This window comes from Eptatretus burgeri, chromosome 11, assembly GCF_056783735.1.
Source record: "Eptatretus burgeri isolate ZD-2024b chromosome 11, Ebu_testis_v1, whole genome shotgun sequence".
Classification (NCBI taxonomy): Eukaryota; Metazoa; Chordata; class Myxini; order Myxiniformes; family Myxinidae; genus Eptatretus; species Eptatretus burgeri.
Genome location: NC_140971.1, coordinates 60,836,662 through 60,855,180, shown reverse-complemented (window position 1 = coordinate 60,855,180; position 18,519 = coordinate 60,836,662). Strand labels below are relative to the sequence as shown.

At 44.5% G+C, this 18,519-nt stretch overlaps 1 protein-coding gene across 4 annotated transcripts in view; it reads left to right on the top strand.

Annotated features, from left to right (window-relative positions):
• The window catches only part of LOC147017206 (CUB and sushi domain-containing protein 3-like), an 879,227-nt gene that overhangs the window by 843,774 nt on the left and 16,934 nt on the right, over nucleotides 1–18,519 (top strand). For all 4 annotated transcript variants that reach the window (XM_085846657.1, XM_085846658.1, XM_085846656.1 and 1 more), the window contains one exon: nucleotides 11,966–12,124. In XM_085846657.1, coding sequence (XP_085702783.1) covers nucleotides 11,966–12,124 — 159 coding nt within the window. The remainder of the gene's footprint in view (nucleotides 1–11,965; nucleotides 12,125–18,519) is intronic.

The window sequence follows — 18,519 nt, the reverse complement described above, 5'->3', positions numbered from 1 at the left end:
GGCTGACAAGGTTGGCTCGAACCATCGAAATACTTCAGCGTGGTTACCAGTTGCAAGTAACTCATTCAGCGGATGCAGTGTTGTCATTGCTTTTGGAATAAATTGATGGTAAAAGTTGATGACGCCCAAAAACTCTCGCAGTTTGTGTTGTCTCGCAGTCCTTATCTCCCCCCTCCCCTCATCCCTTGTCCTACCTCCCCCTCCCCTCCCACCCCTGCACCCAAAGCCTCCTCCCCTCCCTCTCCATAAACAGTGTGGACCTCAAATATCTGGGGCCTTCGCTCAAACCTTTCAGATCTTTCCATACAGGTTGCCACTGACAAACCAGACATAATCCGCCTAACAGAAACTTTCCTCCCCCAAGACATGTCTGACTCCCAACTATCTCTCCCTGGTTACTCCCTCCTCCAGAATGACAGACCTGAGCATCGTGCTGGTGGAGGAGTTGCTCTCTTCCCCAAAGACTCTATTCCTCACTCCCCATGCCCCCAGGAATACCTCTGGCCACGGCTTCCCCTCCACTCCCACCTCATGTTTACATGTGTACTGTACTGTCCACCAAACAGTGATGACTCCATCTACACCTCACGATCCGAAAACATGGACCAACTTCTATTTTCTCAGCCAAACTCTCTCTTCCTCATATGTGGCGACTTCAATTGTCATCATGCCAGTTGGCTAGATGTGGGTACCTCTCTCACCTGTCATGGCACTTCAGCAAAAGCTTTCTGCGACTGATTGGGACTGATTCAATCGGTCAATTTACCAACCCGGATCTCAACCAATGGTACTCCATCTCTTCTGGATCTGATTTTGACAAATTTCCCTGAAAATATCTGCTGCTCTTCTCCGCTCCAATCAGTTCTTCTGATCACGTCCTTGTCAAAGTGGACATCTCTCTGGCTATTATCAGAGAACCACCTCACCGCCGTAGAGTCTGGCATTTCACTGAAGCTTACTGGCAGGGTCTCCAAGCAGCCATCAAACTTATAGACTGGTCTCCTATCGCTACTTTCTCCAACATCAACTCATCCTGGGAATTCTTTGAAAGAAACTTGCTCTCCCTCATGCACAGATTTATCCCCTCTCGTCTTCAGTTGTCCTTCCCTTCCTCCCGCCCTTGGTTCACTGAAGCTTGTGGCAAGGCAGTTGTCCTGAAACAACTTGCCTTTGCCTCATGGAAAGCAAACCCAACTGAGGGTAATCTAAGTTCCTTCCATAAAGCTCAGAACAAGTGTGTATCTACCCTCAGGAGAGCCAGAAAACAACATCTTTCTAAGCTCGTCAGAACTTTCAAACCTCTCTCCCTCCTCAAAATTCTGGTGGCGTCTAATCAAATCTGTTTCTGGTGTATGTTCCCCCTCCATCCCCTCCCTTACCTCAAATGGCTGCACTGCTGATACCTCACGTGAAAAGGCTGAATGCCTAAACTCGGTGTTTGCATCGAAATCTTGTGTCCAAAACCCATCACTTTCTCTACCTACCTTTCCCAGTCGCACCCAACTGTTCCTGGACTCCGTGTCCTTTTCTCCTGACAAGATGGAGAGCTTGCTGTCAAACCTCGACTCAGATTCTGCAACCGGTCCAGACGGCATCAGCCCACGTGTCTTCAAAGCCTGCTCTTCTGCTCTTGCTCACCCTCTCTCTTGTCTATTCACCCTCTCATTTGCTCAAGGTCATCTGCCATCTGCGTGGAAATCAGCAAACATCACTGCCCTGCATAAAAAGGTACAAAAACAGATCCCTGCATCTATAGACCAATCAGCCTTCTGCCAATCATCAGCAAGGTTATGGAATCCATCATCGCTTCACACATTAAATCCTTCTTCTTTTCCAATGGCTTGATTTCCGATCATCAATTTTGGTTTCAGACCAGGTCACTCTACCCTGGATATGCTGCTTCTGCTCTCCCAACAAAGGATGGAGGTTCTCAATGCCGGACATGAAATCAGAGCCATATCCCCAAGACATATCACATGCTTTTGACACGGTCTGGCACCCTGCCCTGCTCACCAAACTCTCTTCCTATGGTATCCAAGGCCATCTCCACTCATGGCTCGAAGACTTCCTCTCCTGTGCAGTCAAACGGTTGGCCCGAAATGGAGTTCTTTCATCCCCTCTTCCTGTCCAGGCTGGAGATCCTCAAGGTAGCGTTCTGGGCCCTGTTCTTTCTCTGGTTTTCATCAATGATCTCTCCAACTCTCTGGAAAATCCTCTATATCTCTTTGCTGATGACTCCACCCTCTGCCTTACCATCTGTCATCCCTCAGACCGGCAAGCAGCAGCTTCTTCACTCACTGCAGATCTGGGTAAAATCACAAACTGGTCCAACACGTGGAACATGTCTTTCAATCTGGACAAATCTCACACTCTCACTATGATTCTCCGAAAGGACGGTTTAGAACCCCACCCCCCCCCCCATCCACTTTCTCAACAATCCTCTGGAAGAAGTCCTTTCTTTCAAGCTTCTGGGTCTCACTATCTGCCTTGACCTTTCCTGGGTAAGCCACATTTCAAACCTCGCCTCCAAAGCCAGTTTCCGACTGGAATCCTCCATCGTGCAAAGTCATTCCTCGGCCCACCGAGCTCCTGACCACTTACAAAGCTTTTGTCCGCAGCCTGATGGAGTACTGCTCTCCCCTCTGGGCTGGTCCTCCTTCCTCTCACCTTTCTCGGCTTCACGCTGTGGAAACCAAGGCTTTTTGGATCATTGGCATCTGCAATGGGGCTGAGTCTTTGGGCCTCTCACTCTCTCACCGCAGGCTGGTCGGTCATCTTTCTATCTTATACCGTCTCCTCTCCAGCCTCGCCCCCACCCCCCCCTGCTCTCTCTGCGATTTGTCCCCACCATATTTCCGCAGGGCGCTCAAGGTCCGCCAACAACCCCCTTCTGGTAAAACTACCAAAATCACGAATCACTGCTCACCTTCACTCTTTCATTCCTCTTTTTTCCGGCCTTTGGTATGAACTCCCTCACTCTATTCAATCCCATTCTTTCCTCCAGGCCTTCAAAACAACTGTTCACCACCTCTTATCATCCCACATCCAAATCCTCAATCTTTTCTACCCCCGATAATCCACCCAAACCCACCTCCTTCAAATTCCCTGCTTTCCTTCCTGAAAGTCCCTGTAATGTCCATCTTTTATTCCCCATATCCCCCACCCCATCGCTCTCCCTTCCACAGATCTCCTTATGTCTCTGTTCCCCACTGTTTTGTTCTTCCCCCTCCCGCCCCTCTTGTCTCATGCCCTCCCCCCCCCCCTCGCTGTGCGTTGTGTGTTAGCTCTCATACGAGCCTCGACAAGGAAAACAAAAAAAATAATAATTTAAATAAAAAACTGAAATCCCCAAAATCTGCACCTTCTCCTCAAGCAGACAGATGCCTGAGGAGTTAACACAGTGGCTAAGGAAATTCAACTCTGGACACCGAATATGCACTTTGTGGGATTGATGACGATGCCGAAGTCCTGCAAACAAGTGACGCGGAGATGTAGGTGTTCCTGATGTTTTTTTCTGCGGTGTTGCTGGTGAATACAATGTTACATATATATATACACATACATACATATATATATATATATATATATATATATATATATATATATATATATATATATATACATACATACATACATATATGTATATATATATATATACATACATACATACATATATGTATACATATACATACATACATATATATACATACATACATACATATATGTATACATATACATACATACATATATATATATATATATATACATACATACATATATGTATACATATACTTACATACATATATGTATACATATACATACATACACGAAGCAGAAGTGTAACGCCCTGAGCACCTGATCGATAAAACGTTAAAAGGCCAAATGGCATTGATAAATCGATAAACTTATGGCATTGCATTGGCCGAAAGGCATCCAAAGGAATTTGAACTGGCCAAAAGGTGTGGTGACTACTGTCTTCAGGATGTGATCTGGGTCCAAGTGAATCTGATGGTACGCAAGAACGAGGTCGATCTTGGAGAAGATTGTAGCACCGTGGAATGTCGCGCTAAAATGCTGGACATGTGGAATGGGGTAATGGTCTGGATCAGTCGCGTTGTTTAAGAACGCCAATCCCCAGGTATCTTTTTGGATACCATGTGCAGCGGTGAAGCCCAACTGCTGGACGATGGTCTGATGATTCCACGTTATAACACATAGTCTAACTCCTGGTGGGCGATACCCCATTTCTCGTGTGCTAGTCGACAAACACGCACAAAAACGCGGAGTCCCTTTGTCTTGATGTGATGCGTGATCTGGTGTTTGATTGGCTGGATTGTCGCCGATAGGCACGTTATGGATGGGAAGTCATGAGGTACTTTCTGAAAAGGGCACATTGGCGTGGTTGGAAGACAGGTGATCTTCAGCGAGAAAACGGTGGGTGGATGCTTTACCGAGAACACGAGGTTGTGTTGAGGCATCCAATAGAAGGTGATGTTTGATATCTATGAGGAGCTTTGAAATATGTAAAATATTTTGCACCTCGGATAGACTATCTGGTGTCAGCAATAGTAAACACAAACGGAAATGAATGACGGAAACCCAAATCAATCTGGAGGAGATGTTCTACAAAACTGGCAATAGCACTGTTGTTAGCAGCATGTAATGAATATTCCTGTCAATTTTTTTCTGTTCATTGGCAGAAGGTAGCACAATGCTCACCTCTACCCCTGTATCTGCAATATAACAAAATCCACGAGTGCAATCCACAAGGAAGAGAAGGTGACAGATGTATGGCCCTGGTGAACTTGTCGCTATTAATTGTGGGCATAGTCATTTCCCTGCAGCCAGAATGAGCACACTGCTCTACACTGACTTGCATTAGCACCGAAGGTCATGTGGTATCAACACCAATCTGGAGTGTTTCTGGAAGATGAAGGTGAACGCCAGCTCGATGTACGGCGTTTCTGTTTGTCCCCACAAGGGGTACACAAAGCTGGGCACGACTGGCGTTGCACAGCATGAAGCTCCAGGATGAGCTTCTTCAGGTCAACCATTTCTTATTGTAGCTGTGTGACATGCAGTGGTGTAGGTGTCATATGAGCCACTGCACTACACTGATGGTGTAATGGTGTCAATGAGATTATGAGCCAGATCTGCAGTGGTGGGTAGTGCCAGCTCTGTGTTAGCTGCAAATATTGTGCAGACTTGTGGTGGTAAACATTGCAAAAACAACTCATGAAGGAGCAACTGGTAAAAAGTGGCGTGGCGGTCACCAAGGAGCTGCTGCATATGACATAGTAGTTGTGCGGATCTTCGATCTCCTAAATCCTCAACTGTAAAGAGTTATGAAAGCGGTAGTACTCAGAAGGAGTCGTACACTTTATGAGCCCAGCCTTCAAAGACGCGTATGGAGTGTTTGTTGGATGTTGTAGTCAAATATCTCTCACATCCATCACATACTCTGGTGACAAGGAGCCAACAATGTATTTGAATTGAGTCAACTCAATCGTAATCTTTTGGTTGTCAAATTGGACTTTGACTTGCGTAAACCACAGCTGCAGATCATTAGGCCAGAATGACGGCAGCTTTATCGAAACTGCTGTCACTGATGAAACTGCTTGTACACCTGGGAAGGGCACCATTGGTTGGTCAGTCCTGACGACTGGTTTCGTGCTTACAACAGCTTGTCCATCTCTTTGGCTCACGTCGGGGTCACCAATTTAGCATGGAAGAAAAGATGTCCGAAGCGTTTGGATTCCGAGTCGATTCATTACTCAAGCACAACAGTACAAGCTTTCCAAACCCCTGCTGGGAAACCCTGTGAAACCAAAGCTAAAACGTGTTCACATATTATGAAACCAAAGGCAAAATGATAGTGCTACATGTCCACGATGAGCAAGGCCAGAAAATGACATCTGGTCAACCTAAAAACTGAACTTTCATACCTGTCTTCTTCAAAAACCGGGTGGTGCCCTGTCAAGTTTTTCTTGAGTGTATGTTCAAGCTTTGAATAATCCCTTCCATCACTTCAAATGCTCATGAGAAAGTTAAATCCCATAATCTTGCTTTTGATTCCAAATCTAAAAATATCCACCCAACCCGTTGATCTCTGTACCTATCATGCCCTGTCAAACCCAATTTCTCCGGGACACTCCAAGGTCTTTCTTTGGCCAATCATAACTTTTGACAACCGACAGGGCCTTCATGTGCAGCTCGATGGAGTGCATCTCCCCCATTTCGTTTGCCGCCCCTGACACACAACTTGCACTTGTTGATGCCTTGGAAACCAAGGCCCTCCAAATCTTTGGAATCTTTGGTGATGAAGCTGAGTCTCAGGGCCTGTTACTCTCACATCGCAGACAGGTCAGTAGCCTCTTTGTCTTTTCCTTCCTCCTTTCAGGTCTTACACCCTCTGCCCTTTCCTTTCCACCTCCGCCTCCCGGCCCCCACCTCCCACATTTGCATGGTGTTGTGGTATGCCAGTAACCCACTTCTGGTGAAACTCCTAAAATCCAGGCTCACATCGACACACATTTGTTCCTCCTTTCCCTCACCTGTGGAACCAAGTTGTTCCATTCAATCCCATTCTTCCCTCCAGAGCTTCAATATGGCTGTTCACCACAACCTCACCACCTCCATCCATACCTATGATATTTTACTACCCTCGTCATCACTCTCCCCTCCCCACCATACCTCTTTCCAATCCCAGCCCTTTCTTTCTAGGTTGTTTTCTACCTTATCCCTAACCCTATGCCTGATGCTGGCTTAATGGTTAGGGTAGTGGGTTTTGGATCCTGGGGTCCTGATTTCAAATCCCACTCAGCTGTTGAATAAATACCAGGTGGGGTAAACTCAGCCTGTCATCCTTCCGAGGTCAGGAAAATGAGTGCCAGCATGCTGGTATACTGTGTCGGAGTGGCGACCCGTCCAGGATTGTGCCCAATAGCCAAGGAGACTGTTTGAGCAGCACCAACGTTCTGCACAGAATATGGTCCCAATCTCCTCCTCCTCTCCTAACCCTCTCTTATTTGTCCATTGCTCTTTCATTCAAAGTTTTTCTCTCTCTCCTCTCTCTCTTCCTGTTTTCGAGATTGTATCCAGCTTGTTCACCTCCTGTGTCCCCCTCCCCCTCACTTTGATATCATTCTTCCTCATGCCCATTTTCCCTCCAAGTGTCCCTCCAAGTGTCCCTCTACCCTGCTGTTGGTGTGTTTCTCCCATTTTCAATGTGTTCTTCTTGCTCTGTTATCTTCTGGTCTGTTGCTCTTCTGTGAGTCTCGACTTTGTTTTCAAAAATTGAATATAGCCTATTATCTTAGAAAAATAACATGGTAAAATACATCGAACAGGATCGTAGAGGTAAAGTACTTCACTCTGAGCTGTCTAGACTGGGTTCAAATCTTGAACCAGCTATAAAGTGCCATCCTGGTGTTTCACTGATTAAAGAACCATCTGTCGATCATTGAATTGTCAGCGCCTTATTGTCGGCACCCTGAACAAATTACATATTCCCACCCAAATCACCTTCAGTCCAACGTCAGGCTTGGCCAGCTGGTTCGTGAAAGACTTGGAAACAAAAACATTTCCCAGGTCGACCACACAAGGTGTGACTAATTGGAGTCCTTTAAGTCCCAGTAGAGACTGGGAGTATATATGACAACAAAATATATGCAGTACAACAATGCTGATGAGCAACAGTGTACATCTGCAAGGGATTATAGATTACATTTTCAGTGTTGGGTTTCTCTTGAAACTGATGAAAACGAGGATCTTCTGTTGTCTTGCAAATAATTCATGAATATTCCATTGCATGGAGCAAATAATGCTTGACGCTTATGCAAGATTCAAAGTGAGATTTGTCCATCCATTACAGTGCGTCGTTGAGAGCGTATGTTGCATTATTTTCCAAATTTCCATGAAAGTAACTTCGTAATGGTTCTATCGCAGCGACTTTGGCTTAAAACATCGCAGCGTTCCATGGCAACGCTACGACTGCCTGGAGCTCTTTGTGTGTATCGCGCTTCCATAATTGGATACTTCATGGGAATCAGGAACGAATGCCCTTTTGCCATGAATTTGAGGAGACAAGTTAATAATACCAGTACAACTGTGGAGCTGGATAGTCACATGTTGGTGGCCAAGAGTGTGTTTGCTTAAAGTCATTTTAAATAAAAGAAAGTGCTATTAGCTGATGAAGCCCTCAAACTTGTTCATGTTGCTATTTCTTGTGGAAATGAAGCACCGTTGGTGTCACACTTCGAGTACGGTACATTGATTTGGTGACCACAAGTTATTCCTGCGGACCCACTGTGTGAACCGCACACTGCATTGTGACACTTAATCACAAACTCCATTTCCCTTTCCTTCTGTTTTTCCTCTCCTGTCCTTTCTCTCTTTTATCTTGCCAAAACGAAGTTTTTGCAAGATATGTTAGTCAGCTTGTATGTTTTTTTTATATTTTTTTATTTTTTATTCTTTTGTTTGTCTGTAATCACGTATAAAAAATTCTGCAGAGCACAGTTATCATTGGAAATTTTTGTAACTTCGCATATCAGAGGCCTATAGAGGTCCCTTTCAGCGCACAAAATTTTGAAGGTCAAGGTCAAAGGTCAAGGTCACTTTGTCGCAAATCAGGGGAGTCGACGAAACCCTTATTTTTTGAGTAATTTTGATCGGATCGTCTTCAAACTTCATGGGAATATAGTTCATGGTCTGGCGCTCAGCTGATTAGTTTTTGGTGGCGATTGGCCTTGACCTTCATGGTTAGCGCCTGAGGTCAAACATATTTGACCCCAAGGTCAAATTTTCAAGTTTTAGGAACCATATCGTGTAGTACCTCAAATTGAACACCTCGATGAGTGCTTTCTAGATATGTCAAGCTTGAGACATTATGATGTCATTTGGTGACGTTATGAGGCAAAAGCATATTTTTCATGGTTACTCTGTAGAACGATTCTCATCGGAATCTCTCGTAGGCAGATATTCCTCAAGGAGTTGCTCCTGGTGGATAGCAGCTCTGTTCACCTCAGTGTGACCTTAAAGAAGTCACACGTAGTCACCTTTTGGCAAGATATGTTTTCTACCCTATCCCTAACCGGATTTGGCGGGTGACATTGGTTTATTTCTTTTTTTGTTCTTCTTCAAGAACCACACTTGTCACCATGTCCATGATTTATACGTGCCCTCATAAGTTAACCTTTAGACTTGTATCATAGCCACATAAAACCTGCCAGATATATTCAATTCATAAGCATGTTAATTACAAGGGAATTTATCAGTGCAGATTTTGTAATCACGATCAGCGTGCCTAGCCGTCGCTTCGCTGATGGGTTTAATCAAAGTACAGCATGTTGTACTTGAGGAACATATTGCACGTCTATCTGTGAATCTCAATGAGGATGTAAAATGAAGTGAAATTTGCAAAAATTGATCTTTTATCCCAATTAGTTGTTCTTGTTGCTGTGATGGTGGCTGTGTTGTTTTTTGTGCTCCTGTGTACTTTTATATATTTTTTTCAATTGCTTCGAGAAATACGGTATTACTAGATATGATTGTGTGTGCTCCATCTATGTCCTTCTGAAGGGACATGACATCTGGCCAACCTAATCCATCCTGTCGTGGAATAATAAACGTTACCTTTGGAACAGCTGCATTAAACACCCAGTGCAATCGAGTTTCATGTTTGGTTTAATGAATAAGTTTGGTTTCTCTAAACACGTATTCATGGCTGTTCTCTTGGATTAAAACTTTTAAACGAAAATCGTAGCATATTTTAGATGTCTTTTGTAACTGTATTTAACCGCCCCCAACATCCGTCACTATTACTGATCAGAACATCATGTGACCATTTTATATCGTCCCGAGAATGCTCATACATCCGGAAGTTGGAAGTTTATCGTGGTAGAACTGCATAGTGCCCATGCACGCTCTGCACTAGCGATTTTGTCTTCCACTATCAAAAGAAGAAATTAAGTGGCTAATTCATTCGTGAACGATTTACCTTTTAGCATCAAATATTCACTAATACCTTGAATGATCCATACGTGAACGATTTACAACTTTGTTTTTACAGCTCTGAGAGGCCGCCATCTCCTCCCCGCACTTAACTAACATCCCTCCTCACACTCTCATTTTCTCTCACTCTTTCTTCCTCATCCCTCCCTCCTTCAACCTTCCTCCACTCCCTCCCAGGCAATGGAAGTTGACAGCGTGTAAGCATTTAACATCTATGTGTGTGTGTGTGTGTGTGTGTGTGTGTGTGTGTGTGTGTGTGTGTGTGTGTGTGTGTGTGTGTGTGTGTGTGTGTGTGTGTGTGTGTGTCAAGGTGCACACATTGACTAAATGCACACACAACCATTCCAACTCTGCATTTTCATTTTGCTTTTCGTGATCAGCCTGACCAGAAGTGTTACCGGCATTCATACATCATTTTTAATCGATGAAGTTTAGAATTTGTCGAGGGGTTTGGTATACTTTCTTCCTCCCCACTTTACTCCCCTCCACTCACTCGACGAATCCACACCCACTTGACCTACCCACTCCTCTCTCACACTCGACCCTGTCCTCACTTACTCCTGCTCATTACCCTCCCCTTCCTTTTGTACCGTTCCTTCCTGTTCTCATTACTACATTAAAGTGGCGCTCATTTACAGCTCACAAAAAAGAATAAATGTTTTTCAAAATGAACTCTTGCCACTCAGTTCGATCCGAAGCACACTCTAACTCACAACTCCCCCATGCTCTTCCACGACTTCCCCATGCACTTCCTCAAGCCCCTCATGCTCTTCCACCATGCCCTGATAATCTTTCTGTCCTCACTCCACAGGGCACTGGGGAAGCTTGGCCCAGCTGCAATGTCGACCACTTTCACGCCAAACTGACTGAAGTTTGATGTAAACAATGCACCAAGCACGTGCGTGACATAAAGCCCTTGATGTTGAGGCCAATTCAAAAAAGATCCGTTTTGGTTCGCAGTGTACCAGATGCCAAAAATAGAGTGAGGTGATTGTGCTGGCAAGATCATGAGCTTTAAAATACCTGGGGAGTGAAAAATGTGAGCAGGCCTCAAGCTATGGTCTCAACTAGTGGGTCACGAGAAATAAACCTGAGGTTGACGATGCTGAAACAAGTCGTCTGTTCATAGAAGCCACTGGTGAAACTGTGTTGGAGTTATTTTTGCTCCAAAATATGAAATTGTTGCTGTGTGACTTGGTGAAACTTGGTGAAACTTGGTGAAAAAGGGAATTTATACACTGACATGATTTATACACTGACAACCACAACCTATTTCTTACTGCAGCTCACCAAATCTGTGCATTGACAATGCACAACCGCTTGACAATCTATTGCAGTTCTGAAACAATTGTTCGTGGGATGACGTCGCATGGATTATGCAATCGCCTCGGGATCTGTTCACAATTTTTAGGGGTGGTACAATCCAGATAAACTTATTATTATTTTTTTTATTTTTTTTTACTTTAACCCCTCAAAAAATAATTGAATTGAAAAACCATGTAAGTTATTGGTGTATTACTTGCAATTCATTATAATAATACCAAAAAAGGTTTTTACACAATCTTCATTACACTGGACTTTTAAGCTCTGATCCCGTTTCTTCTTTGTCGATCCGGGGAAGGCAGGCTTTTAAAACCAGCACCTTCATGATTAGACGGACAGTGATTTTTCTTCCAAGTAAATTAGCTTTCTACTGTTACCATTTTAATGATTTTATGACAGCAGGAATCCTTTGCAATAAAGCGTGATAGATACACACAGACACACACACACACACACACACACACACACACACACACACACACACACACACACACACACACACAGACACACACACACACACACACACGGATGGACACTTCTTCTTTAAGTAGACACTAAACAGTGGCTTAACATTCAATGTACGTTGGTGTGTATTCCTTCCTCCTGTGTTTTCTTATTCCACTTATAGTTCCCAATGACCTATTTGCTGAGAATGATACATGGAGAGGTTTTTATGATTACTTGGCGAAGAAGCATCCTGCTGTTCTGACTCCAGTTGGCTTCGCGATACGCACCGGACAAGTGAATGCTACCTTAACTGATGGTTCTACACTGGTGGAGCTCACAGGTAGGTTGGAGGAGGATGGATGCGGTGTTAATGAAAGAAATGTATCTGCAAGCCATTATCACAAACTCATGTATCATTGCCTGAGGCTTACCCTGCTCTTCCCGTTTGTTTCAAAATTGGAGATTGGAGTTCATTTTTATTATCTTGCCAAAACGAAGTTTTTGCAGGATATGTTTGTCAGCTTGTAGGTTTTTTTATTTTTTTTATTTTTGTCTGTAATCACGTATAAAAAATTCTGCAGAGCACAGTTATCATCGGAAATTTTTGTAACTTCGCATATCAGAGGCCTATAGAGGTCCCTTTCAGTGCACAAAATTTTGAAGGTCAAGGTCAAAGGTCAAGGTCACTTTGGCGCAAATCAGGGGAGTCGACGAAACCCTTATTTTTTGAGTAACTTTGATCGGATCGTCTTCAAACTTCATGGGAATATAGTTCATGCTCTGGCGCTCAGCTAATTACTTTTTGGTGGCGATTGGCCTTGACCTTCATGGTTAGTGCCTCAGGTCAAACATATTTGACCCCAAGGTCAAATTTTCAATTTTTAGGAACCATATCGTGTAGTACCTCAAATTGAACACCTCGATGAGTGCTTTCTAGATATGTCAAGCTTGAGACATTATGACGTCATTTGGTGACGTTATGAGGAAAAAGCATATTTTTCATGGTTACTCTGGAGAACGATTCTCATCGGAATCTCTCGTAGGCAGATATTCCTCAAGGAGTCGCTCCTGGTGGATAGCAGCTCTGTTCACCTCAGTGTGACCTTAAAGAAGTCACACGTGGTCACCTTTTGGCAAGATACGGGTCACCCTGCGGGTGACATTGGTTTATTTTTTATTGGTTGGCTGTGCCTTGTTTTGTTTTTTATTATAATATATGTATGTCAGAGAGTACGCTCATACTCTCTTTGTAGGGATGGGGTGGAAAAAAATGGCCTCCCCATCTGCTACATACAAAACTAAAGTTCGAGTATCTTCTCTAAAAAGTTGCTTTGGCCTCATATGAGAACCTCCTTGGATTGTTCAGCTGCTTGTCGAGGCAGGGACCACTTTTCAGTTCTCCAGACCATGGGAAAAAAAAGCAAAAAAAATGATGTCGCTCAAACCTGGGAATTCATCTTCTCATTCATCTATCTATAATTCCAGCAATGTGTGTGTGTGTGTGTGTGTGTGTGTGTGTGTGTGTGTGTGTGTGTGTGTGTGTGTGTGTGTGTGTGTGTGTGTGTGTGTGTGTGTGTGTGTGTGAGTGAGTGTGAGATTGCTGGGGACCTAAGGATGTGCCTTTTCAAGGTTTGATATTAATCGGACAAGTGCTTCCCAAGTTATGGCCATTTATTTACCAAACCAATGACAAGACACGTTGCGTGGGCGTGGCCGATGGGGAAGGGAAGCTCAGCCGCGTTCTCCATTACGGGTTACAACGTACGGGCTTCCGGAGAGTGATGACTTCGTGTATTCCAATAATTTCTCGATTTCTTATGCGCATTTATAAATAAACACAATGGCCCAAGTTATGGTCGTTTTCATATTAGACGGTGCATAAATTTTGGTAACATCAGAGTGAGCTGGTGTGCTCCGAACCAGGAAGTAAATTTTTTTTCTCTTCTCTTCTCTTTTTGTTGAAGCTTGCGATGACATTGCGAAACGGCAAAATACATTGGCGCTAGTTGAATATTTGGGCATTAAAACTAAATTGCGAATAATTGTAACTGCGAATAATATGTGAACTTCCGGGCCACACACGTACGGGCACTCGAGAGCGAAGAAATGGCCTGTGTGGTTGTTGTTTCTTGCTCGAGGTTTGAATTTTTTTTTTTTTTACGGGCGCGTACAAGTAATAATTAATAATAATAATAATAATAATTTTTTTTCAGAGGGCATATTTCCGAGCTTCCTCTATCAATGCCAAGCAATGACTGGTACCATCTGGCAGAGTTTCACCTCGTGCATCATCCTTTGCTTTGTAATTTTAATAGCTTGAAAGGATTCCATGAAACGTACGAAAAAATTTTTCTTTGTAAAAGAATAGGCAGGGATCCAAGGGGTAAGTGGAACTGTACGACTGTCAATCAGCCTGATGGGGGCAGGGCCGATTCACATGTCCCTCATTGTCGTACATATGGACATCACATATCAGCAGAAATATCATGCCTTCGGTAATCCCAAGAAACCAGTGCTTCATAAGGGACACACATAATCATGAACCCTGCTCCAGTCACAGTATCAAGGTAAAAGCGAGCCATGTGATCAAGAACCTTCTCGAGTCACGGTTTCTCAGTGGCAGATTCGCTACGTCGGCGCATCACGTGCAGAACCGCCTGAATAGGAGATTATCCACTCTAACTCGGAATTGAATAAATATTTGAACCTCCTTTACAATTATATGCCTGGTGTTGGCTGAAGGGTTAGGGTGGCGGGCTTTGGATCCGAGGGTCCCGAGTTCAAATCTCACTCGGCTGTTAAATTAATACCAGGTGGGGTTGACTCTGCCTGTGTCATCCTGAGGTCGGCAATATGAGTGCCAGCATGCTGTTGTACTGTGTCGGAGTGGTGACTCATCCAGAATTGTGTCCAACAGCTCAGGAGACTGCTTCGGCAGCACCGCCGCTCTGGACAGAGTATGGTCCCAATCTCCTCCTCCTCCTTTACACTTCAACAATTATTGCTTCAAGCTTCTACAAACACTCCACTGGTTTCAACAGTACCTGATTAATCTTGTAGGAGAGCCACATACTGAGACTCGACAATTTTACAGCCTGATTACAATGTGAATACCAGTACATAAACATTAACTTCTTACAAACTATGCACATCTCTAATAACAGCATTCTATAATTATCTGCATTTGTGATTTGTTAGTCTCACTTAATAAAAAAAAAATTAAAGTGGGAAAGACAACTGAAGTTGCAAGAACTACCTGAAATTGTATAGGAGCTTCTTATACGAAATGCTGAAATGAAATAAAGGAGCTTCTGATATTTTTAGCTAGACAATAGTCTGAAGGCAGTGATGTAGTGATTATGTGATGGCAATACTGTTAGCTCCTCTCGAAACCACCATCATCCCTGTCTCATTGAAACCTTTTTTAAACTGCAGTTTATCATCCTTACATTACTTTTATTATTTAGCATAAATATTTCTATTTATTTATTTATTTATAGATATATATATATTGCCTTCAAAAAGTTTTCACACCCCTTGACTTTTGTTACATTTTGTTATGTTCAAGCCTGAATTTAAAATGGATTAATTTTTTTTAATTGTCACTGTGCTACACAATATACCCCATTATATCAAAGAGTATATTTTTTTTTTAGAAATTTTTACAAATGAATTAAAAATGAAAAGCTGAAGTGTCTTGCACCAATAAGTATTCAATCCCTTTGCTATGATGCTCCAAATTTGTTTTTCTATAGAAGAAACATGCCATTCTACATAAGGTCCCATAGTTGACAGTGCATGTCAGAGAAAAAGCTCCATCATGAAGTCCAAGAAGTCCGTAGAACTCTGAGATAGAATTGTGAGGAGACATAGATCTGGGGAAGGGTATAAAACAATTTCTAGTATTAAAAGTTCCCAAGGGCACAATGAGCTCCATCATTTGGAAATGTATAGAATATGGAACTACCCAGACTCTTGCTAGAGCTGGCTGTCTGACCAAACTGAGCAACATGGCAAAAAGGACCTTGGTCAGGGAGGTGACCAACAACCCAATGACCATCTGGCAGAACTCGAGAGTTCCTTATCTGAAATGAGGGAACCTGCCAGAAAGACAATAGCCTCTGAAACACTTCAAAATCTAGGCTTTATGGAAGAGTGCCCAGATGGAGGCCACTCCTGAGAAAAAGGCATGTGAAAGCATGCCTTGAGTTTGCAAAAAGGCATGTGACAGCATTCCTTGAGTTTGCAAAAAGGCATGTGACAGCATTCCTTGAGTTTGCAAAAAGGCATGTGAAAGACTGAGAGCATAAGGCAACAGAGTATGTGGTCTGATGAGATGAAAATTGAACTTTTTGGCCGAAATGCAAAGCGCTACATCTGGCGGAAACTGAGCACAGCTCATCAACCATCTAACACCATCACTACCGAAGCTCGTCACACTCCACATGTTTCGATTTACCCACCAATCATATCATGTGCCTTCTGGTTGAATGGTTTGCATTAGCGAGAAAAATCGTCTGGGTGGCAGATGGATGGTTGTTCTTTGCGGATTATGCGCTTTTACCGTGTGAGACATAATCCGTGGCAATGCTCACCATAACAATCAGGAGGTGCGTCTGATGTTTAAATGGTGAATGTGGTCATCGTTAGTTCGATATTTTTAAGTATGCCATCCTGATAAGGGAAAACAAGCCCAAAATCCAGATAGGCAGCTCCATTTGATGTTTAACTGATGTTGACCATGTAATCTTTGTCTGTTTGGCAGTCACCAGACAGAGGTGTCGTCCACCAGACGGCGGTCTCCTTGGGTTAACCTGAGGCGGTCCCTTCGGGTGGGTGCCTGGAATGTCCTATCCCTAAGAGAGGATGATCACCTGTCTCTGTTATCATCTGAGCTCAAGCGTTTGGACATCGGGATTGCAGCTCTCTCTGAGGTTCGGAGACCGGATTGCGGCGAGATAATGGTGGGTGGTTACACCTACTATTGGTCTGGTCGCTCTGATGGTTACCATACCCAAGGAGTTGCTGTAGCTGTGTCCAATAAGCTGACCCCAATGATAATTGAGGTAACACCGGTCAACGAGCGTATTATGAGATTAAGGATTCGTCACTCCTTAGGTGTCATTTCCCTGGTCTCTATTTATGCTCCGACTGAGGCGAGTGATCTTACCGTGAAGGATGCATTCTACGCCACACTCGAGTCTGTGGTTGATCAGTGCCCCAGACGAGATACACTTCTAGTCTTGGGGGATTTCAATGCATCGACTGGAACTGATAGGGATGGTTATGAGGTGTGTGTTGGTCCCCATGGTCAGGAACCTATGAACTAGAATAGCACTAAGTTCCTTGACTTTGCAAGAAGTCATGGACTTAGGGTGGCTGGTTCATGGTTTCAGCGCCCGCAAGCTCATCGCTGGACTTGGTATTCCAACGCTGGCGGTGTGGCAAAGGAGATTGACCATGTCCTCATTGACGGTCGTTGGAGGATGATCCAGAACTGCAGGGTCTACCGGAGTGCTCAGTTCCTCAATACTGACCACAGGCTTGTTGTAGCAACTCTAAAGCTGCACCTTAAATCCTGGAGAATGGTACCATCTCAGCCGAGGCTGGATGTTGCTGCCAAGCTCAGGGATGAGAGTAGCTGAGGAGTTTGCGGAACAGGCTGAGTGGACACTTGGGGGGTCTGGGTGCTTTGGGGGGTCCTGAAGAGTTGTGGAGCACCTTCAAGACCACCGTCCTTGATGTTGCCGGTGGATGCCTTGGAGTTCACCGCAGGGCAAAGAAGAATTTTGTCTCTCAAGGGACACTGGGTACCATTGACCAGAGTCGCAGGGCCAGGCTGAATGGCAGAGCTGAGCTGTTCAGGGAGCTGAGGCGTAAAACTGTACGTGCACTGAGGGTGGACAAGGAGGCCTATGTGCGAGGAATCTGTGATGGGGTAGAGCATCACCTGTGGACAGGTGATTCTCGTCCCGCTTACAGGGGAATTCGCGCATTACGTTCATCCAAGCCCATCCCTCGGAGCACTGCAGTTCGAGCAGAGAGTGGTAGGCTCTTGACAGAGGAGTCTGAAGTAAAAGGCCCGCTGGGCCGGTTACTTTGAGCGGTTGTACCACGCTGATCGCCCAGCTGTCGACTTGGACGTCAAGGGCGTTACAATCCCTGTTGCTGACCCTCGAACCAACTGTGGTCCACCACGCTTGTGGAAACACGGGCTGCGGTGAACCAGTTGAAACGGGGCAAAGCTCCAGGGATCTGTGGCATCCATGCTGAACTTCTCAAGGCTGGTGGAAATGCTGCACTCGCGGCCGTTGCATGCAGTTTTGTGCTCTGCCTGGAACACAGGCATCATCCCAACTGACTGGAAGAGGGGCCTTGTTGTCCCTCTCTGGAAAGGGAAAGGTGATCGCCAAGACTGCAACAACTACCGAGGGGTGACGCTGCTCTCAGTGCCGGGCAAGGTCTTTGCTCGGATAATTCTTGATAGGGTTCGCCATCATCTGCTTGAGCACCAGCGTCCAGAGCAGTCGGGTTTACACCAAAGAGGTCAACGATTGACCGTATCCTTGCTCTTCGTGTCCTCACCGAACGCAGACGAGAGTTTCGGCAGGGGCTGCTTGCAGCCTATGTTGATCTCTGTAAAGCGTTCGATTCAGTGAATTGGGATGTCCTCTGGAGGATTCTTGGTCTTCGTGGGTGCCACCGAAACTGATCGATCTGATGTCTGAACTCTAC